At 39.2% G+C, this 24095-nt stretch overlaps 1 protein-coding gene across 4 annotated transcripts in view; it reads right to left on the reverse strand.

Annotated features, from left to right (window-relative positions):
* PAX3 (paired box 3) overlaps window positions 1-24095 on the reverse strand; it is a 140222-nt gene that overhangs the window by 20894 nt on the left and 95233 nt on the right. For 2 of the 4 annotated variants that reach the window (XM_061634441.1, XM_061634442.1), the window contains exons 5-7: window positions 22104-22309; window positions 9333-9498; window positions 7861-8075 (exon numbers count right to left, since the gene is read on the reverse strand). In XM_061634441.1, the coding sequence (XP_061490425.1) occupies window positions 7861-8075; window positions 9333-9498; window positions 22104-22309 (587 nt within the window). The remainder of the gene's footprint in view (window positions 1-7860; window positions 8076-9332; window positions 9499-22103; window positions 22310-24095) is intronic. The other 2 variants (XM_061634443.1, XM_061634444.1) reach the window with 1 other exon arrangement.

The raw sequence follows: 24095 nt of genomic DNA on the forward strand, positions 1-24095 counted from the left end.
GGTACACATTTTTGCAAGCCATTTCTCATCATGTCATGCCTTTCTGCATGTTATTTTCACACATATATTCATTTTTATGCACACTTCCCGTACTATATGCATTTTTGTAAATGTTGTTTAGTTGGCAAACTGCATCCCAAAATTCTGATAAATGTGAATTTCAAAGGATGGCTGTGTTTCTGTTTTCATATTGTTTCAGAAATTGCGAATTTGATAAATTCTGCTTGAAATGCGAACTGAACTGAAATTCTCAACCATCCATTGTGTCTACTTGGCATTCTATCTGGTGTGCTCTGTAATTGAGCATTACGGTTGATTACAGAGCTGATCAATATTTTTTTAAAAAAAGCAAGGAGGGGGAGGGTGTGGTTGAACGAGGTGTATACAGAGAAAAGTATATAGGCATTGATCCCAAAACTCCCCAGTTGCACTATTCAAAGGCCCCTCAGAGCCCCAGAAGAGAGGAAAAAATCTTTGCTTCCCTCCTTGTTCTTCATCACACCTTTCACATGTTTTCCCAGGAGTTGCAAGGCTTTCCTCTTATCTCTTCCACTCACATTCTCAATAAGACGCAGCAATCCTTTATTCCACAACACGTGCCATTCAGGGCAGCACAAGTCACAAAAACATCCTTCTCTCATCAAGGCACTGCAGAATTTCCAAGCCAAAATCCCACAATATACTTTCCACCCCCATCACCAGCTGATCTCCAAAGAAATGTCTTCAGGCCTGCCTACCTACCTCTAGTTGCCTGTCACTACATTTTATGGTTCCAGTTCTGTTCTTCTGCCATGAATCTTCCCCTTACTATTTCAGATCCATTTGGGAGTAATGTTTTGTAGTTTCCCAGCTAGTACTCCTCCCTCTTCTCCTTTCTACTCCAGGGATCAGGAAATTACACAACTTTTAAGGACTGTTTTACAAGCTATATAAATTAAACAATGCAGTATGTACTGGATGTTATACATAAAACAGACAACATGCTAGTGCAGGATCCAGATAAGCGCCTGGTGTATGCAATATCCCTATCTTCATCGCCATCATGACATTTTCCTGACCAAGTTCTCCCCCACAACTGCTGTTTGCCCCTTTGAGAAAAATACAGCTACCTGTATCCCCCCCTACTCCCTACCCCTTCAGTGAGCAAACAGCAGGGAAATGGCACAGCAAGAAACATCTACAGTTTTGTTTCAGAGACAGAGAGCGCATTGGAAGATTCAGTCACAAATCTCCTGCATACATTGGATACTGGCCTCAAACTTTTAAAAAAGCATAAGCAAACACAAACTCTATCACATGTATTTAAAAAAAACGATCAGAAGAAAGGCAGGTAAGAAGCAGGGTGACTTGATTTAAATCAAGGCAATTTAAATCACTGATTTAAATCATGATTTAAAATCATCAAGAGAAACTCTTGATTTAAATCCAGTTGTCACTTACAGTTCTTCACATATTTCTTAAACAATGATGCAAATCTGATTACTAAAACATGTTAATTTACAACTCAGTATAGCATTTTAAAAGGAGGGTACACTTTCTGTAATTATTTAGATAACTTGATTTTTATTAGTTTAGAAAATAGTACATAATATTGCCTATGTCAAGCTGCAGATGCTTGTTTTTTGTTTTGTTTTGTTTTTGAGGAGACAAGTATAGAATAGAGTTCTCTAGGGAAGCTATGCTGATGTAAAACAGGGAATAGACTTGTGACACCATTATGTTCTGTCATGATGTTCCAAAATAAGGGGCATGTTATGTAATATAAAATAAGGAAATGACACCCAGTGGCAACTCTTAATTGCACCTTTCTGTACTGTAAACCTGGGTTATAGATTTTAACCCTAGCTGCCTGATTAGACAAGCCATACAGAGCTAAGCTTTTTTTCTGTAACTTCCAACATCGTAAACAGCTTGTTGAACAACACTAATAATAAAAGGCATAGAGTCTTAATGATGCATTCCCATCATGTATTACAAAGTTAATTATTCAATTTACTAACCAGTTGATCCACATTGTTCTTCAGACATATCCACATTTTCATCCACATCATTTTATCCCAATAAGCAGACTTCATTATGATGTTTCATCATTCTTGCAACTAGGCCCTGCATCTTCCTCTTGCACTGTTTACACTTCGCATGTTTTCCTTTTTTGCCCAGGGAAGAAAGTTCTTCAAATATTCCCAGAGGGTCTGTCTTACGCCCAGAAGCCATGACAGTTTTTCTGTGGCAAAAGTGTGGGGGAATATAGGAGCTGGAAGCTGTGTCTGCACTATGTCTTCCCTTTTTTCTTTCCAGTTCTCTCCACTGTTACTTTCTCTGTTCCTTTCCACCTTGCCTCCAACTGTCCTTTTCTATATTGTCTCTGCCCTCTTTGCCTTATGAGGCCCAGCTCCACCACCATATAAACTCAGAGTAACAATCCCATTCCTACCCATCCTGTGTCTTTGCACATGTATCTTTAATCAAAAAAATAGAAACTGAACATCCAAGGAGCAAGAGTTTATAATTAGGCTGGGCAGAGCCGTTTTCATGAGATGAAAAACTGAAATAAATACCCATGTTTGGTTAGTGGGTAATCAATGTGTGTGAGTGTGATAGGCCCATTCATTCATTTTAATGAGACTGTAAGTGTACGTTTAGCATAATAGTAATGACTGAAATGAATGAGAAATGTACTATCTTATTAATGATCTTTTATAAAAAACAAAAAATTCAATTTAAATCAAAACAATCTGATTTAAAACCAAAAAATCCATTTTAATTAAAAAAAAAAAACACCACTGATTTTTATCCATCCTGAAGTCCTCTCCAAAATATCCCAGTGTAAAATAAACCTGAGGGACTTAACAAAAATGCATTTAAAAAAAAAAAGAATTATAAGCCACATCCTCATCTAATAAGAATCAGCGACAGAAAGGGGGTTCAACCGATTTACAGCAGCTGAAAAGCTTTCATGTGAATCTTAAAACAAGACGTTGTCTCTCCTACTGCATACTGTGCTGAATTTGCCATAAACCAAATTTATTTCATATATGTCATATTCCTGTGGTGTTTGCACAGAGACATAACGGATGGCAAAAATAACACAGACAAAAACATTCAATAAGAGGAAAACTTGGGGAAGGACCATAGCTCAGTAGAACACATGCTTTGAATGCAGAAGTTCCTAGTCTTAATCCCTGGCACCTCCTTTTTATAGGAACAGGTAGCAGATGATATAGAAGGCCTCCACCTGAGACCCTGGAGAGCCACTGCTAGCCATAGTAATACTTAGATATAAATTTATTGAAATAAACGTAACTATTAGAGTCTTTGTACAACAGGTTTATTTTCAAGAGAATTTAGTGCATCAAATGTTTCATTTCTAATAATAAGTCTTCAGGAGAATCCCTTCCTGATCATGGTTGCACAATCTCATGTAAGTGAATAAGCTGTAAAGTGTGTATTCCAACTATAATGATTTGTAAGCAACTTTTTAAAAAGAAAAACGTTTTTGACCCGAGCCACACTGTTTTTGTGAATTCAGTCTCATCATCATCACTTACTCAGCAGAACTACTTAAAGGAGAACAAAAGTATGCATTTTGCATTTTTAAGTCAGGTGAGTAGACAATGCTTGTGGCTGGAACATGTAGGCTACACACAGCCTCATTTAATTTGTAAAATTCTTTCATATAGTTCTGTGTGCCACTGATGTGAGCCATGAATTTTAAACCCCTTTTGGTTTCAAAAAGTCTTACTCCCTGTTCCTCTGTTGACTGGGCCTATGCAACCTTTTTTGCATTTGCCATTCAAATCTGGAAGACCCAAAGCTATGAACTTCAGACACTCCAAAGGACATAATTGAGTTGGAAATATCTACATCAATGAAGAGAGCACAACACCTTTTAATTGAAATTTAAGCAAACATGGAAAGACAGCCTTCCATTAAGTTTTACCCATTAGAGACTACAATCCTATACACATTTGCTTAGCAGTAAGTCCAGTTAAATACAGTAGGACTTACTTCTAAGCAGACCTGCACAGGATTGCACTGCACAACTGGGAGATTTGAGACTCCCTGAACCTTAAGCATCCAAATAGCAATTCAGACTTAGTATGGTAAAAAGGACTACTAGAGTAAATTAAGTACACCATGATCATAAATCATCCAGAGAAAAAGTTTTAAGTTGCATTGATTTCAATGGAAGCTAAGCTCATGCTTTCAGTGAAACAACTGGGATTTAATCATGCTTGACTTTGTCTAGAATGTATCCCCATTCAAATTTAAAAGAGTTACACCATGAATTCCAAATCTCTTGTCTTCAGATTCACTGCGAATACTTAATTCAAAATTTCCAGTTTTGACTGAAACAGCTGGCACCACTGGGGGTCCGTTAGGGACAGACAGCCCAGTGGACAGACAGCTGGCACAAGCCAGTGGTAGCCCAATAAACAGGGCATTCTGGGGGAATAACAAGGAAGAAGCCATGGGGGAGGGCTTACACAACATCCAAGTCCCACTCAGAGCATTCCCCCGGGTTCCAACCCCCATAAGAATTCTGCCAGCTAATAGGTCTGCGCAGTAAAAATATTCCCATGGCGGCCTAGAAGGACCGCTTACTCCCTGGTAGGCCTGTTGATTAGAGCCAGCTCTTTCCTGCTGGCTCCCACCGTAGAGATGACAGTCAGCCAGGCTGGCAGCTCCCAAGCAGGGAGTGGATGCCACAAAGTTTTCCACCAGCTCCTCCTCCACCCCCCCTCTGCCAGCCCCCCATTATTTGGATTGCTCTGCCCCATAACAAATGGCTAGCAGTTTGGAAGTTTTGAAACCCTAAATTCTGAATTACAGATCTTGATGTTCCCAAATTTGTGTCTGTTTTGATAATGTTGCTTTAGTTTTTCATGAGTTATTTTTTAAAAAGAATAAGAACTGCAACAAATTATCTTGGGCTGCAATCAGAGATGGGGTTTATTTGCATTCGTTTTTGTGGTTATAATGCTGATGCTTCTGTCTTGATTTTTACACTGCATTACCTGTTGCATTATACAACTGTAGCTTTTTGATCACTATGCCACCATGTGACTCTAAATTTCATTCACGCCAGTGAGTGTGGTGTGACACAACAGCAAATGTCATCCATGAGTGGTGATTAGGGATGGGTGGGAATTCCAATTCAGTTCGCATTTCAAGCAGAATTTATAAATTTGTGATTTCCAAAACAATATGAGAACCGAAACACACCCATCCTTCAAAATTCACATTTATTAGAATTTTGGGATGCAGTCTGCCAACTAAACATTTACAAAAATGCATATATTAGGGGAAAATGTGCATAAAAATGAATACGTGAGTGAAAATAACATGCAAAAAGGCATGAAATGATGATAAACAGCTTGCAAAAAAAATGTGTACCTTTGTCAAAATTGCCTACAAAAATGTGTTTGGAGAAATTCGCACTAAAATGGTGGAGAATTTTCATTTTTTTAAAAAGAAGTTGCAGATCACTGTAGAAATGTAGAGAACTGAATTTAACATTGGGAAAATGAGAAACGGAGAGAACCAAAACAGAGAGATCTTTTCATCCCTAGTGGTGATTGAAAATGGCGGTAAAGAACTGTACGCTGGGATACTGTCCCATGTGAAAACTATGGGGAAATTATGGCACACAACTCCTGTGTTTTCCCAGGTTAACCCAATTAGAAACAGATATTTTCCGAAAACAAATAATGCAGAAATGATAGCTAAACTTGTGCTAGATTTCTAGGAGCTGAATTTACATCATGTGAACCTTCAGATAAAAGGGGGGGGGAAGAGAGGTAAGAAAATGTTGGGAAAGCAGAATAAAGTGCTATCTGAATCCAGCCTTAGAACACCCATCTTTTCTTTTCTTTTTAACAATTGCATATTGAATATTGCCAAGAGCTGGCCCTCTATAACCTTTGTTCTGAACCTTGTGATCACCATTGATTTCTGTCTCCTTCTCTGCACTGTTCCATAACTGGAATCTGAAATGGTATCTCTCAAATGAACCCTCAAACTCCACACCCATTGTAAGAAACCAAGCTTGCTTAGCAATGAGCCACAACCTGTTCTCAAATGCTATCATTTCTAGGATCTCAGTTTGATAATGTTGATGGTAAATAAGTGAAATTGGTTATTTTAGCAGGAAGACTGCAATATAATCAGCTACATCTGTCCAAGAACCCACTTGATAAAAATGTCACAGAACATATCTGCTATTGCTCTTAAGTTTCTTTTCACCATGTAATTATTTTGTTTTCATCCAAAAGAACATTCCCTGTTGCTGACAATGGTATTTGCTTAGTTTTGATGGATTAACTCTGAACCCCAGTAATGTTTTACATTTAAATCATGAGAACATTGCACACTGCGAGTCCAACAGCATAATAAAATGTCAAGCCTTTTGGGGAGAACTACACTTGAAAATGGAGATTCTTCAAAAACAATATTAATTAAAGTCTTACTGGAAATACATCCGCTTGTTTTCATACTGGTCTCTTTTTCTACTAAGGACTAAAACCATAAAGTTTTGTATCCCACTACGTGCTATAGGGATCTCTGAAACTTAATTACATTTACTGTTACAAAAAAGGGTTTATGAACTCTTGCCTTTAGGCAAAAATGTTTATTTCATTGCCTTTGCTATTCATTCTTTTCAACTCGGTTGCCTTTGAACTCTTCAGCTGCACACAGTTATCACCGTGGTGCAGAAACCAGGAAGTGTACTCCCGAGATGCAAACCACAAGTTGGAGCAAACGAAGGAGGCAAATATATAGGAGCTGTTAGTTTGGCCACCCTTTGTGCTATTAAAATCTCATTTTCTGCCTGTTAGACTGCCCTCTCACTGCTTAGGCAGTGGTGATAGTCAGTGATTAGTGTGTAATTGAGTATAATTGTCTTTTCACTTTTCATTTGTGTCATTCCAAGCTTCCCTCTGTTTTTTTAAAACACACACACACAAAGAGAGGAAGAAAGAGCAGTGAGAAGATAAAGCTGTTAAAACTCTCACTCTCAGCCCTGAAGAGATTCCAGATTGTAATTATAGATTGCATTCCCCCCCTTTGTGACATTTGCTCAGGATTCAGTGGACAGCTCTCTCTCTCCTAAACACCTGTGCTAAATCCATACTAATAAAATAAACTACTGAACATTTTAGCAATTGCTAATAATGTCAACCCCAAGGCAGATGCCAGAAGTAGGAAATTTAACCAACCTTCTTGACACTCAATTATCAAGGCAATTTATTAACACGATCATCCAAGGAAAGCTCATGCAAATTAGGAAAACAATTATGTCCTTCAAGTAGTTATAGGCTTCCTGGGTGCAGTAATGCTCTTAATTTATGCATTTACAACTCGATTATGGCTTAGCCTGATCTGCATTGCTCATCAGTTGAGCCATGAGTAACTTGTATTCTACTTTTAGGGTGGGTTGAGTGTGTGTATGTATTCTCTTCCTAATTTTCACTATAAGCCAAAAAGAATTTAAACTAGTATCAGTGGTTCTGGAGGTTGCTTTCATTTTGTTATTTTTAAAGGTAGGAATGGCCTTTTTAAAAAATAAAAAATAGAAAAGCAGCACATCCAAAATGCTTGACAATTGACTACAAGCAGAAAAGCCTTTGTGATTACATTTAAAAAAGCATTGCCTAAAACTAAATATAACCTATTACTTTTGATTCAGTCAGTAGGAAAGCGGGAGAAAGGGAGGAAACTAGCAAACTGAAATCATGTGGCTTATATAAAGAATACTTTATGGTTTAAATTTGGCAAATCATTGTACTATGGCCTTGGGGAACAGACAGTTTAGTTTGGGTATACAGAAAATCCTGTGTCTGAGAAAGCAGGACTGACCTGAGGTGAAAGGCCGTTGCCAATGGCAGGGTTCATAGGATTTGAGGGCCCGGATGGAGGCACAAAGCTGTCTGTATAGCTGGAAAAGCCATGCCTTGAGCTCGGGAGGCAATACGCAGAGCTGCTTTCTGGGTTTGAAGGGAGGCTGCTTTGGTGTACAGTGCTTGGCGGAAGAGGCTGAGGTCTGTGAACTGTACTGCTTGGGTCTGACACAGCTGCAATGAAAGGGGACACACTTTGCAAACTGCCCAAATTTTCATGCAAAATTCAAGTTTAATTAAGAAAATGTCAAGTAATAAAATTTAAACCAATGCACTCGATTAGCAAGCAAGCTAAATGTGGCCTAGATGGAACAACTGTCAGGTGGTTCCACATTTGGCTACAGAATCGTACTCAAAGAGTGCTTATCAATAGTTCCTTCTCAAACTGGGGGGAGGTAAAAAGAGGGGTACCACAGGGCTCAGTCTTGGGCCCATTGCTCTTCAACATTTTCATTAAAGCCTTGAATGAGGAGGTGCAGGGAATGCTTATCAGATCTGCAGATGATACAAAAAGGGAGGGATAGCTAATATCTTGGAAGACAGAAACAAAATTCAAAAGGATCTTGATAAGCTGGAGCATTGGGCTGAAAACAACAGAATGAAATTTAACAGGAATAAGTGCAAAGTTCTGCACCTAGGAAAAAGAAACCAAATGCATACTTATAAGATGGGGGATACTTGGTTCAGCAATACTACATGCAAGAAGGATCTTGGGATTGTTGTTGATCACAAGCTGAATTTGAGCCAACAGTGTGATGTGGTTGCAAAAAAGGCAAATGCTATTTTAGGCTGCATTAACCTAAATGATATTAAGTGTAGTTTCCAAATTGCATGAAGTATTGGTTCCCCTCTCTTCAGCACTGATTAGGCCTCATTCTCGAGTACTGCATCCAGTTCTGGACACCGCACTTTAAGAAGGATGCAGACAGACTGGTTCAGAGGAGGGCAACAAGGATTATCGGGGGGGGGTACAAAGCCCTGTGAGGAGAGACTGAAAGAACTGGGGATGTTTAGTCTTCAGAAGACTGAGGGGAGTTATGATAGCACTCTTCAAATACTTCATATGTTGTCACACAGAGAAGAGCCAGGATCTCTTCTCGATCATCCCAGACACAGGATGAAGGACATGGAATAATAGGCTCAAGCTGCAGGAAGCCAGATTTCAACTGAACGTTAGGAAAAACTTCCTAAATGTTAGAGAGGTACGACAACGGAACCAATGACCTAGGGAGCTGATGGGCTCTCCAACACTAAAGGAATTCAAGAGACAACTGGACAGCCACCTGTCGGGTATTCTTTAAGTTGGATTCCTGCATTGAGCAGGAGGTTGGACTCAATGGCCTTACAGGCCCTTTCCAACTTTACGATTCTATGATTCTATGAAAACAACTCAAAGAACCAATCAAGAAAATGTTCAGTTTCCTACTATACCTTGTGGAATAGACGTGGGCTGGTAGGAAGATTCTGATAACTGGTATGTTGGCAGAGTTGGCATGGCAGTGGGTGGGAATCCACCTGGGATCAAGTGATTGAAAGCCATCAGTTGATTGGCCCCAGCTTGCTTCCTCCATCTAGCTCGACGATTACTAAACCAGACCTACAATGGTTGAAAAAATAATAATAAGAGGCATTTGAGATGGTGCTACAATCAATTTCAAGGGCATTCAGCATTTGCCAAACCATACGGTAAATCATACATGCCCTGGCTACTCACACTCTACATTGGACTGCCTCTAAAGAGACTCCGGAAGGTCAAACAGGTCCAAAATGCAGGAGTTCACAGGAACACAGTCGGGTGCAAATGTTCCCTCCATTTTAGAACAGCTGCACTGGTTACCAATAAGTTTCTGAGTAAAATTCAAAGTCCTGGCTATTATAGTAAAGCTCTCAGTGGGTATCTAAAGGACTATCCCCTCCCATGACAGCCCCCCTGCACTCTAAGAGAAGCCCTTCTCTGCATCCTGATGTTAGGTTGGGCAGGATCTGTTAAAAGGCCTTATCTGTGCTGGCACCCCCAGTTAGCTACCACTGCAAGTTTCTTATCAGCCTTAATTTTTATGCTGACTCTGATGGCTTTCTCTTCCACAGTGTCTCTTTTTCTTATTTTAAACTGTTTCAACTCTTTTCATGGCTGAGTTTATTTATTTATTATTTGATTTATATCCCACCCTTCCTCCCAGCTTATTTTTTTTAAAATGCCATTATCTACTTTAAGCACTATTTTATAACAGAAAAGTGGGAAATAAGCTGCTTTAATTATCACCCTTTTTGAAAAGTGGGCTTAAACTGCCCACATTTACTTTGAATAAAAAGCAGTTGTGGGACCCTGAACATGAACATGCTTCTGATCCAGATTGGGGCCCTGCTCCAGTTTGCTGCTGGAAATCACCCCCAGCTGCTATTTGCTGCTTACAGTAAAGAGTCTAACCAGTCAAGAATACTCCATAGCACTCTAATTCTTGTGAGGAAGTACCCTCATATAGGCCACATCAAGACTTCTGCCTGAAACTCTGCCAGTCAGGGTAAACAGTACTGAGCTAGAGGGAGGAATGGCCTGACTTTGTTTAAGGCAGCTTCCTATGTTCCAAAAATGACTGCCCATTTCCCCTTCCTAAATATATGACAGACAAGAGGCGAGATCATTTAAACACCCTACCCCACCCTGCTCTCCATTTAAAAAAAAATGCTCTGCTTTTGTGCAAAATGCAGACAGAAGATCCATTACAAATAAAAGCAAAAGAGAACCGAGCAGGCCCTTGTGAGGAAGTATATAGAGGAAGATCCAGGCATAGAGTATGAGCTACACATGTAGTCAGTCCCGGGTTCAATCCCTGGCATCTCAAAGTGGGGCTGAAACCCTGGAGAGTTGCTGCCAGTCAGTGTTGACAATACTGAGCAAGTTGGAGCAATGGTCTGACTCAGTATACGGCAGCTTCCTAGGTTAAGAACAAGAGAGAGGAGGGCCAGCCTTTCCTCTTGAAATGAATGTGAGTTTCACAGGAGCACACACATAAGGCCAATGCAACCTTGTTCCTGCTTCTTGAACTCTATGCAACTGTCAATACCATTGACCATGGCATCCTCCTGGACCAGCTCCATGGAATGGGAATTGGGCACACCATATTACAGTAGTTCCAGTCCTACCTATACAGCCCAATCCAGAGAGTAGCACTGGCGGACTGTTTTTCGCCCCTCTAGCAGTTGTGTTATGGGGTGCCACAGCATACCATTTTATCCCCAATGCTATTTAATATATATATATGAAGCAACTGGGAGCGGTCATTAGGAGTTTTGGGACAAGGGGTCATCTGTATTCTGATGACATTCAGTTCTACTTCCCCATTACATCCAAATCAGGAGAGGCTATACAGGCCCTGGACAGGTGCGTGGATGAAGTGGTGGGATGGATGAAGGAAAATTAGTTAAGCTTGAATGCTGGCAAGATGGAGGCACTGTGGGTGAGTGGTTCCCATGTCTGAGAAATTGGTCAATTTCATGCCCTGGATGGGGTTGCATTCCCCCTGAAAGAGCACACAGTCTGAGGATGCTTCTGAATCCAGCTCTATCACTCGAGGCAATGGCTAGAAATGCCTTTCATCAGCTGCACCTGGTGAAACAACTATGATAATTCCTGGACCAGGAGAGCTTGGCCCCAGTAGTTTAGGCATTGGTGACTTCAATACTTGTTCCACACTTGTAAGAAATTGTTCTTTTAGTGTGGCAGCACCTACTGTATGAAATTCCCTGCCTACTGACATCAGGCAGGCACCTTTTTGGGAATCCCTTCAGCGCCTGCTTAAAATGTTGTTTAAGGAAGCCTATCCAGGTACATTGATGTTGATCTGTTTTCATTTTTTTAGTTAGCAGTTGTTTTAAATATGTTTTAAATATGTTTTTGATTATTTGTTTTTAACTGTTTTGTTGATAATTTTAATGTTTTTTGTAAACCACTTAGAGGTCTTTACATCCAAGAGATATATAAATTTTGTTAAATAAATAAAATAAACAAATGCTGAGTTAGATGGACCAATGATGTGACTCTGCATAAGGTAGCCTCCTGTTCTCCTAAATTATTTTAATATTTATTCAATTTATATCCTGTCCTTCCTCCTGAAGGAGCCCATTCATATAAATGAATGTGAGCACCAAAAACAAAACACCCGAGAGGCTTACAGGAGGTAGCTTTGGCCACAGGGCAAAGCAGTAGCAGAAAGGAAGCAAAGAGACACAAACTCTACCCCAAACACATCCCTTTGGCCACCCCTATGCTATGTTTCCATACACATTTCAGCCATGTAGGTTGCAACCCTATAGCTATTTACCTGGGAATAAGCCCCACTAAACTCACCGGGACTCACTTCTGAGTAAACATGCACAGGATTGCACTGTTCAAGGGTGTTTTTGCTAATACAATTTTATTTATTTATATACAGCCCTTTCACAAAACATCAGGGTGGTGTATAGCAACATAAAAAAACCTTTAAAAGCAGTAGAGTGGTTTTTTTGGTCAACAACATTTTTACTGCAGTCAACTGACCATTAAAGAATATACAACTGTATCTATATATAGTCACAAATCAAAAAAGCAAAGGTGAAGATTAAGAGCTAACAGTCATTGAATATCTAACAGATATTGCTACATTCAGAAATATTGCTATCAGTAATGAACACCCCCCCCAGGAAAATACCTAGTCTTTAAAGATCGACCAGGAAACTGCCTCATAAGAGGATAGATTATGCATTTTTTGACCTCTTGATATAATCCACAGTAGAAAAGCACATGGGAAACTGTTTCAAGTTCCAGCGGATTACACGAATAGCTTTTTTTGGGGGGGATGAGATGCTGTTATTCTTATCTTGCTAAAAGTGTTGTGGGTGCCTGCACAAAATGGCTGCCATGCGCAGCAAAAAATGAGGTACACCTACCTGTGAGTACTGTCACAAAAAAAGCCCTGCCAGTGAGGACCATCACAAAAAAAGCCACAAGACATCATGCAGAACAAACCAAGAAGGATATGTCATTGTAGCAATACCAACATCAGAAGGTGGCAAGCATCCAAAAGCAAAAGGAGAAAAAAAGGGGGACCCCAAAATGCTTGAAAAAATGTTTATTTTAACAAAAGCCCAACGCGTTTCAGCCACTCATTAGTTTGGTCTTCGTCAGGGGATTAACTGGTCTAAAATATTATTTTCTAGGAAATCTGCTCAAAATGATAAATGACCACAAAGAAGAATCAATAGTAGCAATATCACAAAGAAGGTGATGGAACATTTCCTCAGATACACTGCATTCTTTATTTTTATTATTTATTTCTCTCTTTTAACATTTAACATTTTAACATTTAGTATGTGTTGACAACTGTCTTGATTCTTCTGGTGAATTTGATAATTTTAAAGTTTAAAGTAAGTTTAAAGAAAGTTTTATATTGTTTATATGTAGCCTATTGTATTTGATGTTTGACTGTTGTGCACTGCCCAGAGAGCTTCGGCTATGGGGCGGTATAGAAATTTAATAAAAAAAATAAAAAAAATAAAAATTTCCTCTACACCCCACTTTTTCTTCAATCTCAAGATGGTTACATGGTTCTCCCCTTACCCATTTCATCTTCACAACAACCCTGTGAAATCAGTTAGGCTGAGACACAGTGACAGGCTCAAGGTCACCCAGTGAGCTTTATGGCTGAAGTGGGAATTTGAAACCAGGTCTCTCAGGTCCTAGCCACAATTTCACTAGGTAGCTATTTTCCATCGTGGTGGTGTTGCACTGGCAGACCCTCCTCACTTTGTTTGTGCTCCTTAGCTGAGTCTCCACCTCTATCTCCCTGTTAATTCATATCCTTCCATCTTCTGATCAACCCTTCTCCGGTCCCAGTCCTCTTTCTCCTTCCTCCCTTTCCTTTCCTTCATGGCCACTGAAACCAACCCAAAATTATATAAATATTTCTGATATACAGAGGGAATACATTCTCTGGCTTAAATTAGACGTGTCTTTATCAATGCACCAGTCTTTTAATTTGATATGTATTTGGCATTCATCCTTGTAAAGCCTAGACTCTGTTTAGAGGAAAGTATCCTCTATTGTCTTTCTGAATTCCCTTTTCAAACATTTTGCCTATTTGAATAAGAGATCTTGTTGCCTTAAAAGCACATTGGAAACTCTGTTTAGGATAAGGCAGTTGAACTGTCAAGGCCAATTTCATTACGAGGAGCCTTGAGGAAGAGCTGCAGCTTTGAAAGGATAAGCAGCCAGCGTCAAGGAAATAGGATGTTGCCTTGTTCAGTTACAAACTACTTAAGGAAAAAATGATAACAAAAAGGCAAGATGTAAATATTAGGAATCAGAGATGGGAAAGATCTACAAGGTCATCAAGTCCATTCCTTGCCAGAACTGAACATACTTGACTGATTTGTCCAATCTAATTTGAATGCCTCAAGTGATAGTCCTCTGTGGGAGAAAGTAGAGACTATAACGCTGCCTGCTGCTATTCATTGTTAAGAAAATAGTCTGGGTAAAAAGACTTCATTTTATCATGTCTCCTTAGGCTATATAGACATATTTCCCTGCCTATGTTCATACATCCCCAATATTATTCTTCAAAACAGAAGCTTTGACTTTGTCTACATTATCAAGCATCTAAACAAATACTGTGGTGATATTTTCCCCATAACCATTCTCCATCAATTAACAAGAAAGGAACTGTGTTCAAAAATTCTCAAAGGGGAGAGAAAAATTTAGTGAAATTGAGATGAATCTTTGTTCAGGGTGCTGAATGTTGTCAGGAGAACCCTATTCCCCTCACAGAGCTACAATTCTCAGAGGTCCCTAGGAAGAGAGACTGAATGTTAAACGACTCTGAGAATTGTAGTTCTGTGGGGTAAACAGGGGTCTCTCTCAGCCTCCTTAACAAGCTACAGTTCCCAGGGTTCTTTGGGGGAAGCCATGACTATTAAAGTGGTATGATACTGATTTAAATGTATAGTGCAGATGGGGCTAAGTGAAATCATAAATAAAAAGACTTTAATCTTTTTGAGAATTTTGATTCAGTTCACATTTCAATCAGAATTTATCAAATTCACAATTTCCAAAACAATATGAGAACCGAAACACAGCCATCTTTCAAAATTCGCATTTATTATAATTTTGGGATGCAGTTCGCTAACTAAACAACATTTACAAAAATGCATATATTAAGGGAAAGTGTGCATAAAATGAATACATGAGTGAAAATAACATGCAAAAAGGCATGAAATGGTGAGAAATATTCACACTAAAATGGTGGAGAATTTTCATGAGGATTTTTTTTTTAAATCACAGATCGCTGCAGAGAACTGCATTTAACATTAGAAAAGTGAGAAACTGGGAGAACCGAAACAGACAGATCTTTCCATCTCTATCACCTACCAAAGTACCTGTGTGTTTTCTCTGCAACAGAGAACTGAGTAACAACTGATTGTTTTAATTCCAGACATGGAAACTCTGTCATTATCTGTTTCTCTTTCCCAGGAGGCTGCAGTGCAACTTCTTATCTGCAGAGCATCTCAAAAGGGTCTTATGTGAATGTCTGCTGTCTCCCACACTCCATCTTAAAATTCTTACCAGATGTAGACACAGATGACTGGAAGACCACACAGTTTTTTTCACTCTCTCTTTCTCTTCCTCCTAACCCTCTCCCCAATCCCATCTAGCTTGATGAAGAGTTCTGGAAAACTGCCCAATTGGGTTAACCTGTGACAGGGCCTTTTCAGTGGTGGCTCCCCATTTGTGGGGGAGTCTCCCTCCATCATTATTTACTTTTAGGAGGAATTTGAAAGCATTCCTGTTTACCCAAGCATTTGATGGCTGAAGGAGACTGTTCCTGGCAACCTGGAGATCATTGGATGAAAGAATGCTTTTTAACTGTAACTGCTTTTAGAATGTTTTTTGTATGTGTTTAGAATACTGCTGCTGCTGCTAAATTGTTTTGTCGTGTTTGCTGCTGTGGGATCATTTGGGAGGAAAGGCGGGATATAAATTCAGTAAATAACAACAACATTTTAATTAGCCTAAAGGTATTGCCCTAATATGCATTTTGGGAATTTAGCTTAAGGAAGTCCATGGAATGAAAGCTTCTCATCACCTCCTTCCCCTTGCAATCACATGTACCCCTGCAAAACCTTCTCTGGAGGGGCCAGGGGGCCCTCCTGAGCAATGTGGGACCAGCCAGGCATAGGGGGGTTCTGACAGTGGGGGGAGTCATTCAAAATCAGATCCTAAGATATACAAGAGAGTTAGTAAGCAGAAAGTTTCCCATGCCCTACTTTCCCCCCAGTAGCTCCTCCCACCCACCATCCACATTCACTCCTACATTATTTAGGAGGGTTTATTTAGGAGGGTAAGAATAAACCCTCTTGGGAGGTGGCTGCGGGAGGGAGGGGACAGGAAACTTTCACCCCATGAACTTTCCTGTGTTATTTTACAATCCAAGCCTGATTTAGGCTGATTCCCTTCTGCCCCAGCAGTTCCCTTGGCCTCATCGCACATTGTTCAGGAGGGGCCCCTGACCATCCAGAGTGGCTTTGGGGGGGAAACAGGTGGTTGCAAGGGGAAGAAGGGGATGGAAACCTTTCCTTCCATGAACTTGCTTAAGTTCCAATCCTGCCCATATTTAACAGGGTGTAAGGCCTGCTGAACATAGTGGGATTTACTTCTGAGTAAGCATGCATAGGACTGTTCTGTAAATTAACTCCCAAGCTGGGATCTACAGCTGTGACTTTGTGTGTATGTGTAACCCCTATGGGTTATATTGGTTTGGTCCAGTGGGTGGAGAAACCTTATGGAAGGATTGTATTAAGGAGTTGAGTACAAACTGTGAGGAAGCTGAAAAGAAAAGGAGCTGTTAATGCCAGGGAGTAAGGACTAGGCCCTTGTCACCTTGAATTAGGTAATGGGGTTTTACAATTATGTTTGTAAAGGGGAGGGAAGAGTAAATTAATTCTTTTGTGGCTTTATGTATTTGAATTTAAATTATATTTTATTTAGGGCTTTGAAGTTTGCAATTGGAAAATTCCGAATTTTCTCTACTGGACTTTCTGCAAGCAACTTCTTCATTTATGTCTTGCTGAATGCATTGGACTTTGGGAATTATTATGTTAAGAAGATATATGATATATTCTGTTGGCATACATGGTGTTATGTTCCTTTCAGTTATTGTTTAAATATATATATATAAAACAAACATTGTAATTGTGTTTGCAGTATTCATTTCAACGAGCCCCATAGGACCCAAGAAATAGGTACATATGCATGTGCAACTGTGAGTGTGAGTGGCAGGGCTCATGTGTGTCCAAGAGCTGCATGTGAGGTGAAAGTTTACCCATCACTGCATTTCCACATTAGGGAAAGCTGAACCTGTAAGCGTTACTTCTGTCATGTGGGTGCTAAAGAAATGTATAGCAGAGGGTAGTGGTAAATTGGTAGTCCTAACTAGGTCCAGGAAAGTAATAAATAAGATGGCTAGACAGCAATAGATTAGAAAGCAGACAGTCTGTGTTCAGTGTCTGAAGACAAGTCCTTCTGAAGGATGCTTATCTAAACCCAAAGGTCCTGCTTGAGTCCAGAAAAACGTTCACTCCCTGATCATAACATACCTGACCTCTGCAACAGAAATGTTGCTGGCACTGAACTTAAGTTATGAATACAGGTATTAGGGCTGGCCCTACCATTTAGGCAAAGCGAGGCCTCAGGCAGCAGATTCAAGAGGACAGGGAGCAGCAATGGGATGTTGGAACAACATAGCTGTGTGCCATGCATGGCCTGCTTTGCATCCCTTAAGTTAGCCCGCTGTCCTCAAATACAGTGGAGGACACAGACCCACCGTCAGAGCTGAACTAACTTTCAATGACGATCTTGTTAGCTTTTGTATATAGAATGGAGGGGGAGAAAAACAATCCTGCAAAATGTCTGGGTTGGTTCTGTAAGTCAGGAATATTTAATGTGTCCTTCAGATGTTATTGGACTACAACTCCCATCATCTCTGACTACTGGCCATGCTTGCTGGAGCTGGAGTCCAACATCTGGAGGGCATTACATTGGCTACTCCTGCTGTAAGCTGTGCAAACCAAGAAAATCATCACTTTAAACTACCTTTCCCTCAGAAACAAGCTTAGTTCATTGTAGTCATAATTTACACATATTAAAAACCTCCAAAATATATCCAAGCCTCCACAACTTTATTAAAAACTCAAATTCCCTCTAGTTATCAACACAAACATTCAGAATGTTTCATAGAGTAAGTGAAATATGCACACCGCTTCTAATCAATTTTTCAATAATGCTCTCAAAAGGTTTTGTTAACTTTCACTTCTACTCAACTGTGTGATCTCTGATTTCTAAAAGGACATGTCCACTAGCCTTGGAATAAGTCCTGAGTCAATCCTAAACAACAGACCAGCTGAGGAAAGTTTTGAGCCCTCAGGAAGAGGGGCTTGTGCTGTCTGTGAAATTGTTTGTTTTCATTTTTAAATTCATATCCTACAACCTTCAGCATAAATGCTCTCACAGCAGCTAACCAGGTAAAATATTACATTTATTTAATCATTAAATAAATAACAAAAAAAGATAAAACACAATCCATAAACTTGAGAGAGCTTAAACTTTAAAGTATCTTAAAAAGAGCCCAAAGTACTGAAAAGACAGGGAGAATAAACATTGTCTTCACCTGGTGCCAAAAAGCCAACAGTCTAGATGCCATGTGACACTACCAAAAAAGGCCTTTCCCTTCCGTGTTGCCAACCACAACATCTCAGAAGGTGGGAGCACCCAGAGGAATGCCTCAGGTGATGAGACTTTAGTGATGTGGTGATAAAGGAGTAACTTGCATACTGTTTGACAAAAGGTTCAGTCAGGTTGCCATCAGCGTGCATAACTCTTTTATAGAGTTTTGTAAACAAAAACAAGGACAGGCCTCCTATCCCAAAGACCCTTATAATCTAAAAACCACCAGTAGGAAAGACAACAAAGGAAGGAGGATAGCAAGGCATGAATGTGAACAAATGCAGTTTAGGCGTGAAACCTGCAAAGAAATATGAATGTGTTCTATGTTCAAAACAGTTCCATTAATACAACTTGTAAACCCTTTTATTATTTGATACGTTTTATGGAAATACACACTTTTTCTCCAATATTGATTCACACATTCACATTAGACTCAGTAGACTCAGACCAGCCATAGTTCAAAATTAATGCACATCTATTGCATGAAAAAGGTCCCAGGTTCAATCCCTGGTGTCTCCAGGTAGAGCTGGGAAGGTCCCCAAAGACACCAAGATTTGTTTGCCTGAATCTGTGATCTCATTTTTGCCATAAAATAATGTCCCAATCATTCAACATATTGCTGCCCTCAACTGAGGGCTCAGACTCCCCAGTGTTTTCCTAGAGTTGTGTTTCCTCTCTGTTGCCACTTTCCTTAGGAGCATCTTCTGTTTTCTTTTATGCTGTTTGCTATTGGAATAAGACTAGGCATGAACATAAGAACCCTTTGGCCAAAAGGCGGGATAATAATAATAATAATAATAATAATAATGATGGACTGAAGTGAAGTGAAGTGAACTGGAAAGAAGAAACTGAGGGCTGAACCTTGCTCTAGCCCACAATAATATATATACAGTGGCACTCAGCCCAGCCATGGATGTGTCGTGTTGCAGATGTAGAGACGCAGTGATTGCTGGAATGACAAAACTGAGGGCAATCTCCCTGAAGCCCTCTGTGTCAGTTATGTAAAATATGGACGGACTAACAAGTATTCACAACTTGGGCCACTTAAACTCCAGAGCATCTTTAATTCCCAGAAGGTTTTTTTCCCCTGGTATTTTGATCATTGATTGACGAGTTTTTTTTTCTCCCCATGTTGTTCTAAGCAACAAGTCCATATGTTCACCATAGTAGGGAATTTGCTAGGCTGTAGATCACAGAAGTGAGTATAAGACAAAATGTGTCTCAAGGGAACCCAAGGAAGCCATAAGGAATGTAAAAAGTCACTGGGTTAAAGCCACATTAAGACAGCTGTTATGTTAATGAGACTTTTGCTTTTCTTATAACTGTGGGTCACTGCTTTAGAAAAATATGAACATTCATTGATGCCTTTAAAGCTCACAGGTCCCAAAACTGCATATAAAGAAATTGAAATGTCTACTTCTAATTAACTGAGCTTTTAAAAATCTCCAAATGGTGACTCAGTTCAATGTTAGACATACAGTATTCAGTACAATTCTTTCTAACAATTCATCTGGTTCTGCTGCATATATCTTTTCGCCACTATCTTTTTAGGTAATGGGATCTGTTTTAAAATAGTGGTTCATATACTACTTTAGATTATCCTTTACTGATCATAGTAGTATAGCCTCTTCATCATCTCAAGTAAGGGAGTTGTGAAAAGATGAACAATGAACAAAATTAACGATTTTGTCTAGATTAGAAAATGTTCTCAGCAGCAAAACTGTAGGGAAAACTGGGAGTCAGACTTTGCAAAGTCTCAAGCATCTTTATGTTTGACTGTTCAACATCTGAGTTACAACTTCCCCACAATTTTGATACCAAAAGTATGTTCTATACATCTTTGATTTTGTTCATTTTTCAGTCTTTTAAAAACATTGTGGTTTTGAAACACTTAGTTCTAACAAATTTCAAAGTAATGAAATGTTGCTTTTTTTCTTGTATGACAAAGTGCATCAAACAAATTTCATTGGTTCGGCTCAATTTCAGTAACTGATTAATAGGTCCTAAATTCCTCCTTCCAAAATCTTTGCAAGTTGACTTATGGTTTACCTTTTGTAAATGAAATTCACAAGATCTGTGGTTGGTGTGGAGCATTCCTGATATTGTTGCTTTTCCAAAACACATTTGGGCAATACACACAACCATGTTTTACTTAAGCCTTTTATACATGGTTAGAATTTGGGGACACTGGACACATGAAAGGGGAGTGGAATTTGCCTGCTCTCCCTACACCTGATTGCCATGCATTATTTGTTACTTTATAAAGAGAACCTTATGTAGTGTAAGTTGCATGAGCATAGACTCTCTCCATGTGACTGGAAACCATGGCAAGGAAAGCGATTGAAAATCGAGTTGTGAGCCCCATGAAATGATCTGCAATTTACAAAATAACCTTAAGACCAAGGGGCTGATTCAGTCACCCACGACATCTTACCCAGCATTTCCTGCACATGCTGCTCCATCAGTGGTAGTTTCCTGCCACTGACCAGCCTCCCTCTAACAATTATGCTTCCAGGAAGGTTACACATGCCCATTGGTCCCATAATGGACCAACAGGCAAACTCTCAAATTAAAAGCTGCAGAATTCCCTGTTCACTACCACCTTTGAAATAGCCTATGTCATCATCATATAATTAGTTAGTTATATTTATTTAAAGCATCTTCTATCCTGTTCTTCAGCCAAAAAACACTTCCAAAACAGCTTGCAAATATCAATAAGACAGTCCCTGCCTTGCCTTGCTGCAGCTTACAATCTAAAAGGCACAACACAAAAGGAAATGGGATTGAGAGGGACAAGGAAAAAAGCATTTTAAAAAAGGGGGGGCTCACGAAAAAATTTCAGCATTTTAGTGCACATTTCTCCTAATAAGCACTTTGTATGCAATTTTGCCTAACATACACATCTTTGCAAGCAATTTCCCCTAATTAAATGCATTTTGTGTGTTTTATCTTCACTGTTATATACATTTTTAGGCACACTTTCTCCAAACATATGCATTTTGTATACATTATTTGGTTGGAGAATTCCATCACAAAGTTCAGAAAAATCCTAATTTATAAGGATAGCTGCATTTTGGTTCTCATATTGTTTCAGAACTGCAAATTAGGGAGGTTTGCATCAAAATATGAACCAAACCAATTTTCTCCTCCATCCATATTAGCAAGTGATTCCTTGCCAAGAGCTACCTATCAGGAGAGTAACAGGATCCGGTGGTTTATTAATAACCTGTGGGTCAGGGATGTCCCAGTGGCCAGCTAATTCCACTTCTGTCCTTCTCCTTCAATACAAGCTTAGGCACAATTTCTTAGTTATAAACCAAGAAACTTCATTTCTTCACCACGATAATTCATTCATTTCAGAACAAATGTAAAATATCATTAGTATTTCTGCTCATCCACAAACTGATTGACAAGGAACCATTTGCAAATCTTTCAAGAAATATATTCACCTGAACCCGAGCTTCAGTGAGTTTAGCTCTTTGTGCAAGTTCCTCCCGGGTGTATATATCAGGGTAGTGGGTCCTCTCAAAAGCTCTCTCCAGCTCCTCCAATTGCTCTGCCGTGAAAGTTGTTCTACTACGACGTTGCTTTCTCTTCAATGGCAAATCTGGTTCAGAATCTATGTCAGAACCTTCATCCGACTGTGGTGCTGAAGCTGGAAAGAAATAAAGAAATGGAGCAGTTAATATTTGAGCAGTGAATGGAGTGTGTGAGGGAAGAATAAAGAATTAAAGTAACAGGAGGAGACATTGAATAAAAATATTTCCTTGAAATAAGTCAGGTTTGTCCTATGAACCAAACAATGAACAGTTTTGTGGGAAACTGCTACAGCATATTTAATTCAAATAACTGAATAATTTTCAGTAGCGCCTTCAAGTTAATATAGTTACTTTTCCTTTTGATATACGTACAGCCAAATACCAAGTTCCTTGCCTGAGCTCAAATATATTCAACACTATTTTCCCAATGACCGCAAATGTGTGAAATCTAAAGCCATGCAGTTTCATTGTTATTGCAGTTAGTTAGGTAAGATTGCAAGGTCTTGTTCCCAAAGCAAATAAACAAAAATGCTCATTAACTGAACTATTCAAAATTCCAATTACTTAAGAAGTTTTGTTTTGCCATGACAACTAGAAGCTGCATTTAGCAAACAGGGATGGACAAATAATTAATTTTGGTTTCTTTTGGTTTCTCACTTTTCCAATCTTAGGTTCAGTTCATCACATTTTCACATCACTTTGCATTTTTTTAAAAAAGGGGGGGCTCATGAAACATTTTCAGCATTTTAGTGCACATTTCTCCTAATATAATAAGCATTTTGTATGCAATTTTGCCTAACATACACATCTTTGCAAGCAATTTCCCCTAATTAAATGCACTTTGTGTGATTTATCTTCACACCTATATGCATTTTTAGGCACACTTTCTCCAAGCATATGCATTTTGTACACATTATTTGGTTGGAGAATTCCATCACAAAGTTCAGAAAAATCCTAATTTCTAAGGATAGCTGCATTTTGGTTCACATGTTGTTTCGGAACTGCAAATTAGGGAAGTTTGCATCAAAATGTGAACCAAACCCATTTTCTCCTCCATCCATATTAGCAAGTGATTCCTTGCCAAGAGCTACCTATCAGGAGTAACAGGATCCGGTGGCTTATTAATAACCTGTGGGTCAGGGATGTCCCAGTGGCCAGCTAATTCCACTTCTGTCCTTCTCCTTCAATACAATAAGTTTGTAGAAAGTTAGAAACCTGATTTTAAAAGCATGTAAGTAGCATTCACATATGGTACCTGTACATTTTCCCCATGGGGCAAATTGCTTCAGGAGAGCAATTTAAATCAGAAACACAGTGTGGGGGAAAAGGTAAAAATGTACCATGGCCCTGATCTGATCCCATGCACATGCACGCAAACACAAACACACAGATGGTTGCTTTTAACCTTAAATATATATATATGAGACGTACTCATCATGGATCTCCCATGCCCCATAAGTTTGACCCTAAGAACTCAAAGCTGTAAGTGGCATCCAATTTTAATTCTTCCTAAATAACAGTTTTATTCAGTTTTAGCTGTTTTACATATTCTCTTGGCTCAGACTCTTTGAACTAATGAATACACTTATTGTACAATCCTATACAAGTCTCCTCAAAAGTAATTCAATGAGACTTACTCCCAGGGAAGTGAATATAGGATTACAGTCATATTATTTTTTACTCAGGCTTAACACAGAAGGAAACACCAACTCCTTTTACAATAAACCGAGTTTTATAAATGTCTGAATATACAGAGGAATATCTGGTGCTGACCCAGAAACTGTCAATAACCCGCTAACACTCACTTGTCTACCTGCATTGCTAGGATACAACTTTTAGATTAACTCTAATTTCATCTGCAATCTGTTTCCGTTGTCTAAACTCTGTATAGTTTTGTTTTAA

The sequence above is a fragment of the Rhineura floridana genome, chromosome 7 (genome assembly GCF_030035675.1).
Source record: "Rhineura floridana isolate rRhiFlo1 chromosome 7, rRhiFlo1.hap2, whole genome shotgun sequence".
Lineage (NCBI taxonomy): Eukaryota > Metazoa > Chordata > Lepidosauria > Squamata > Rhineuridae > Rhineura > Rhineura floridana.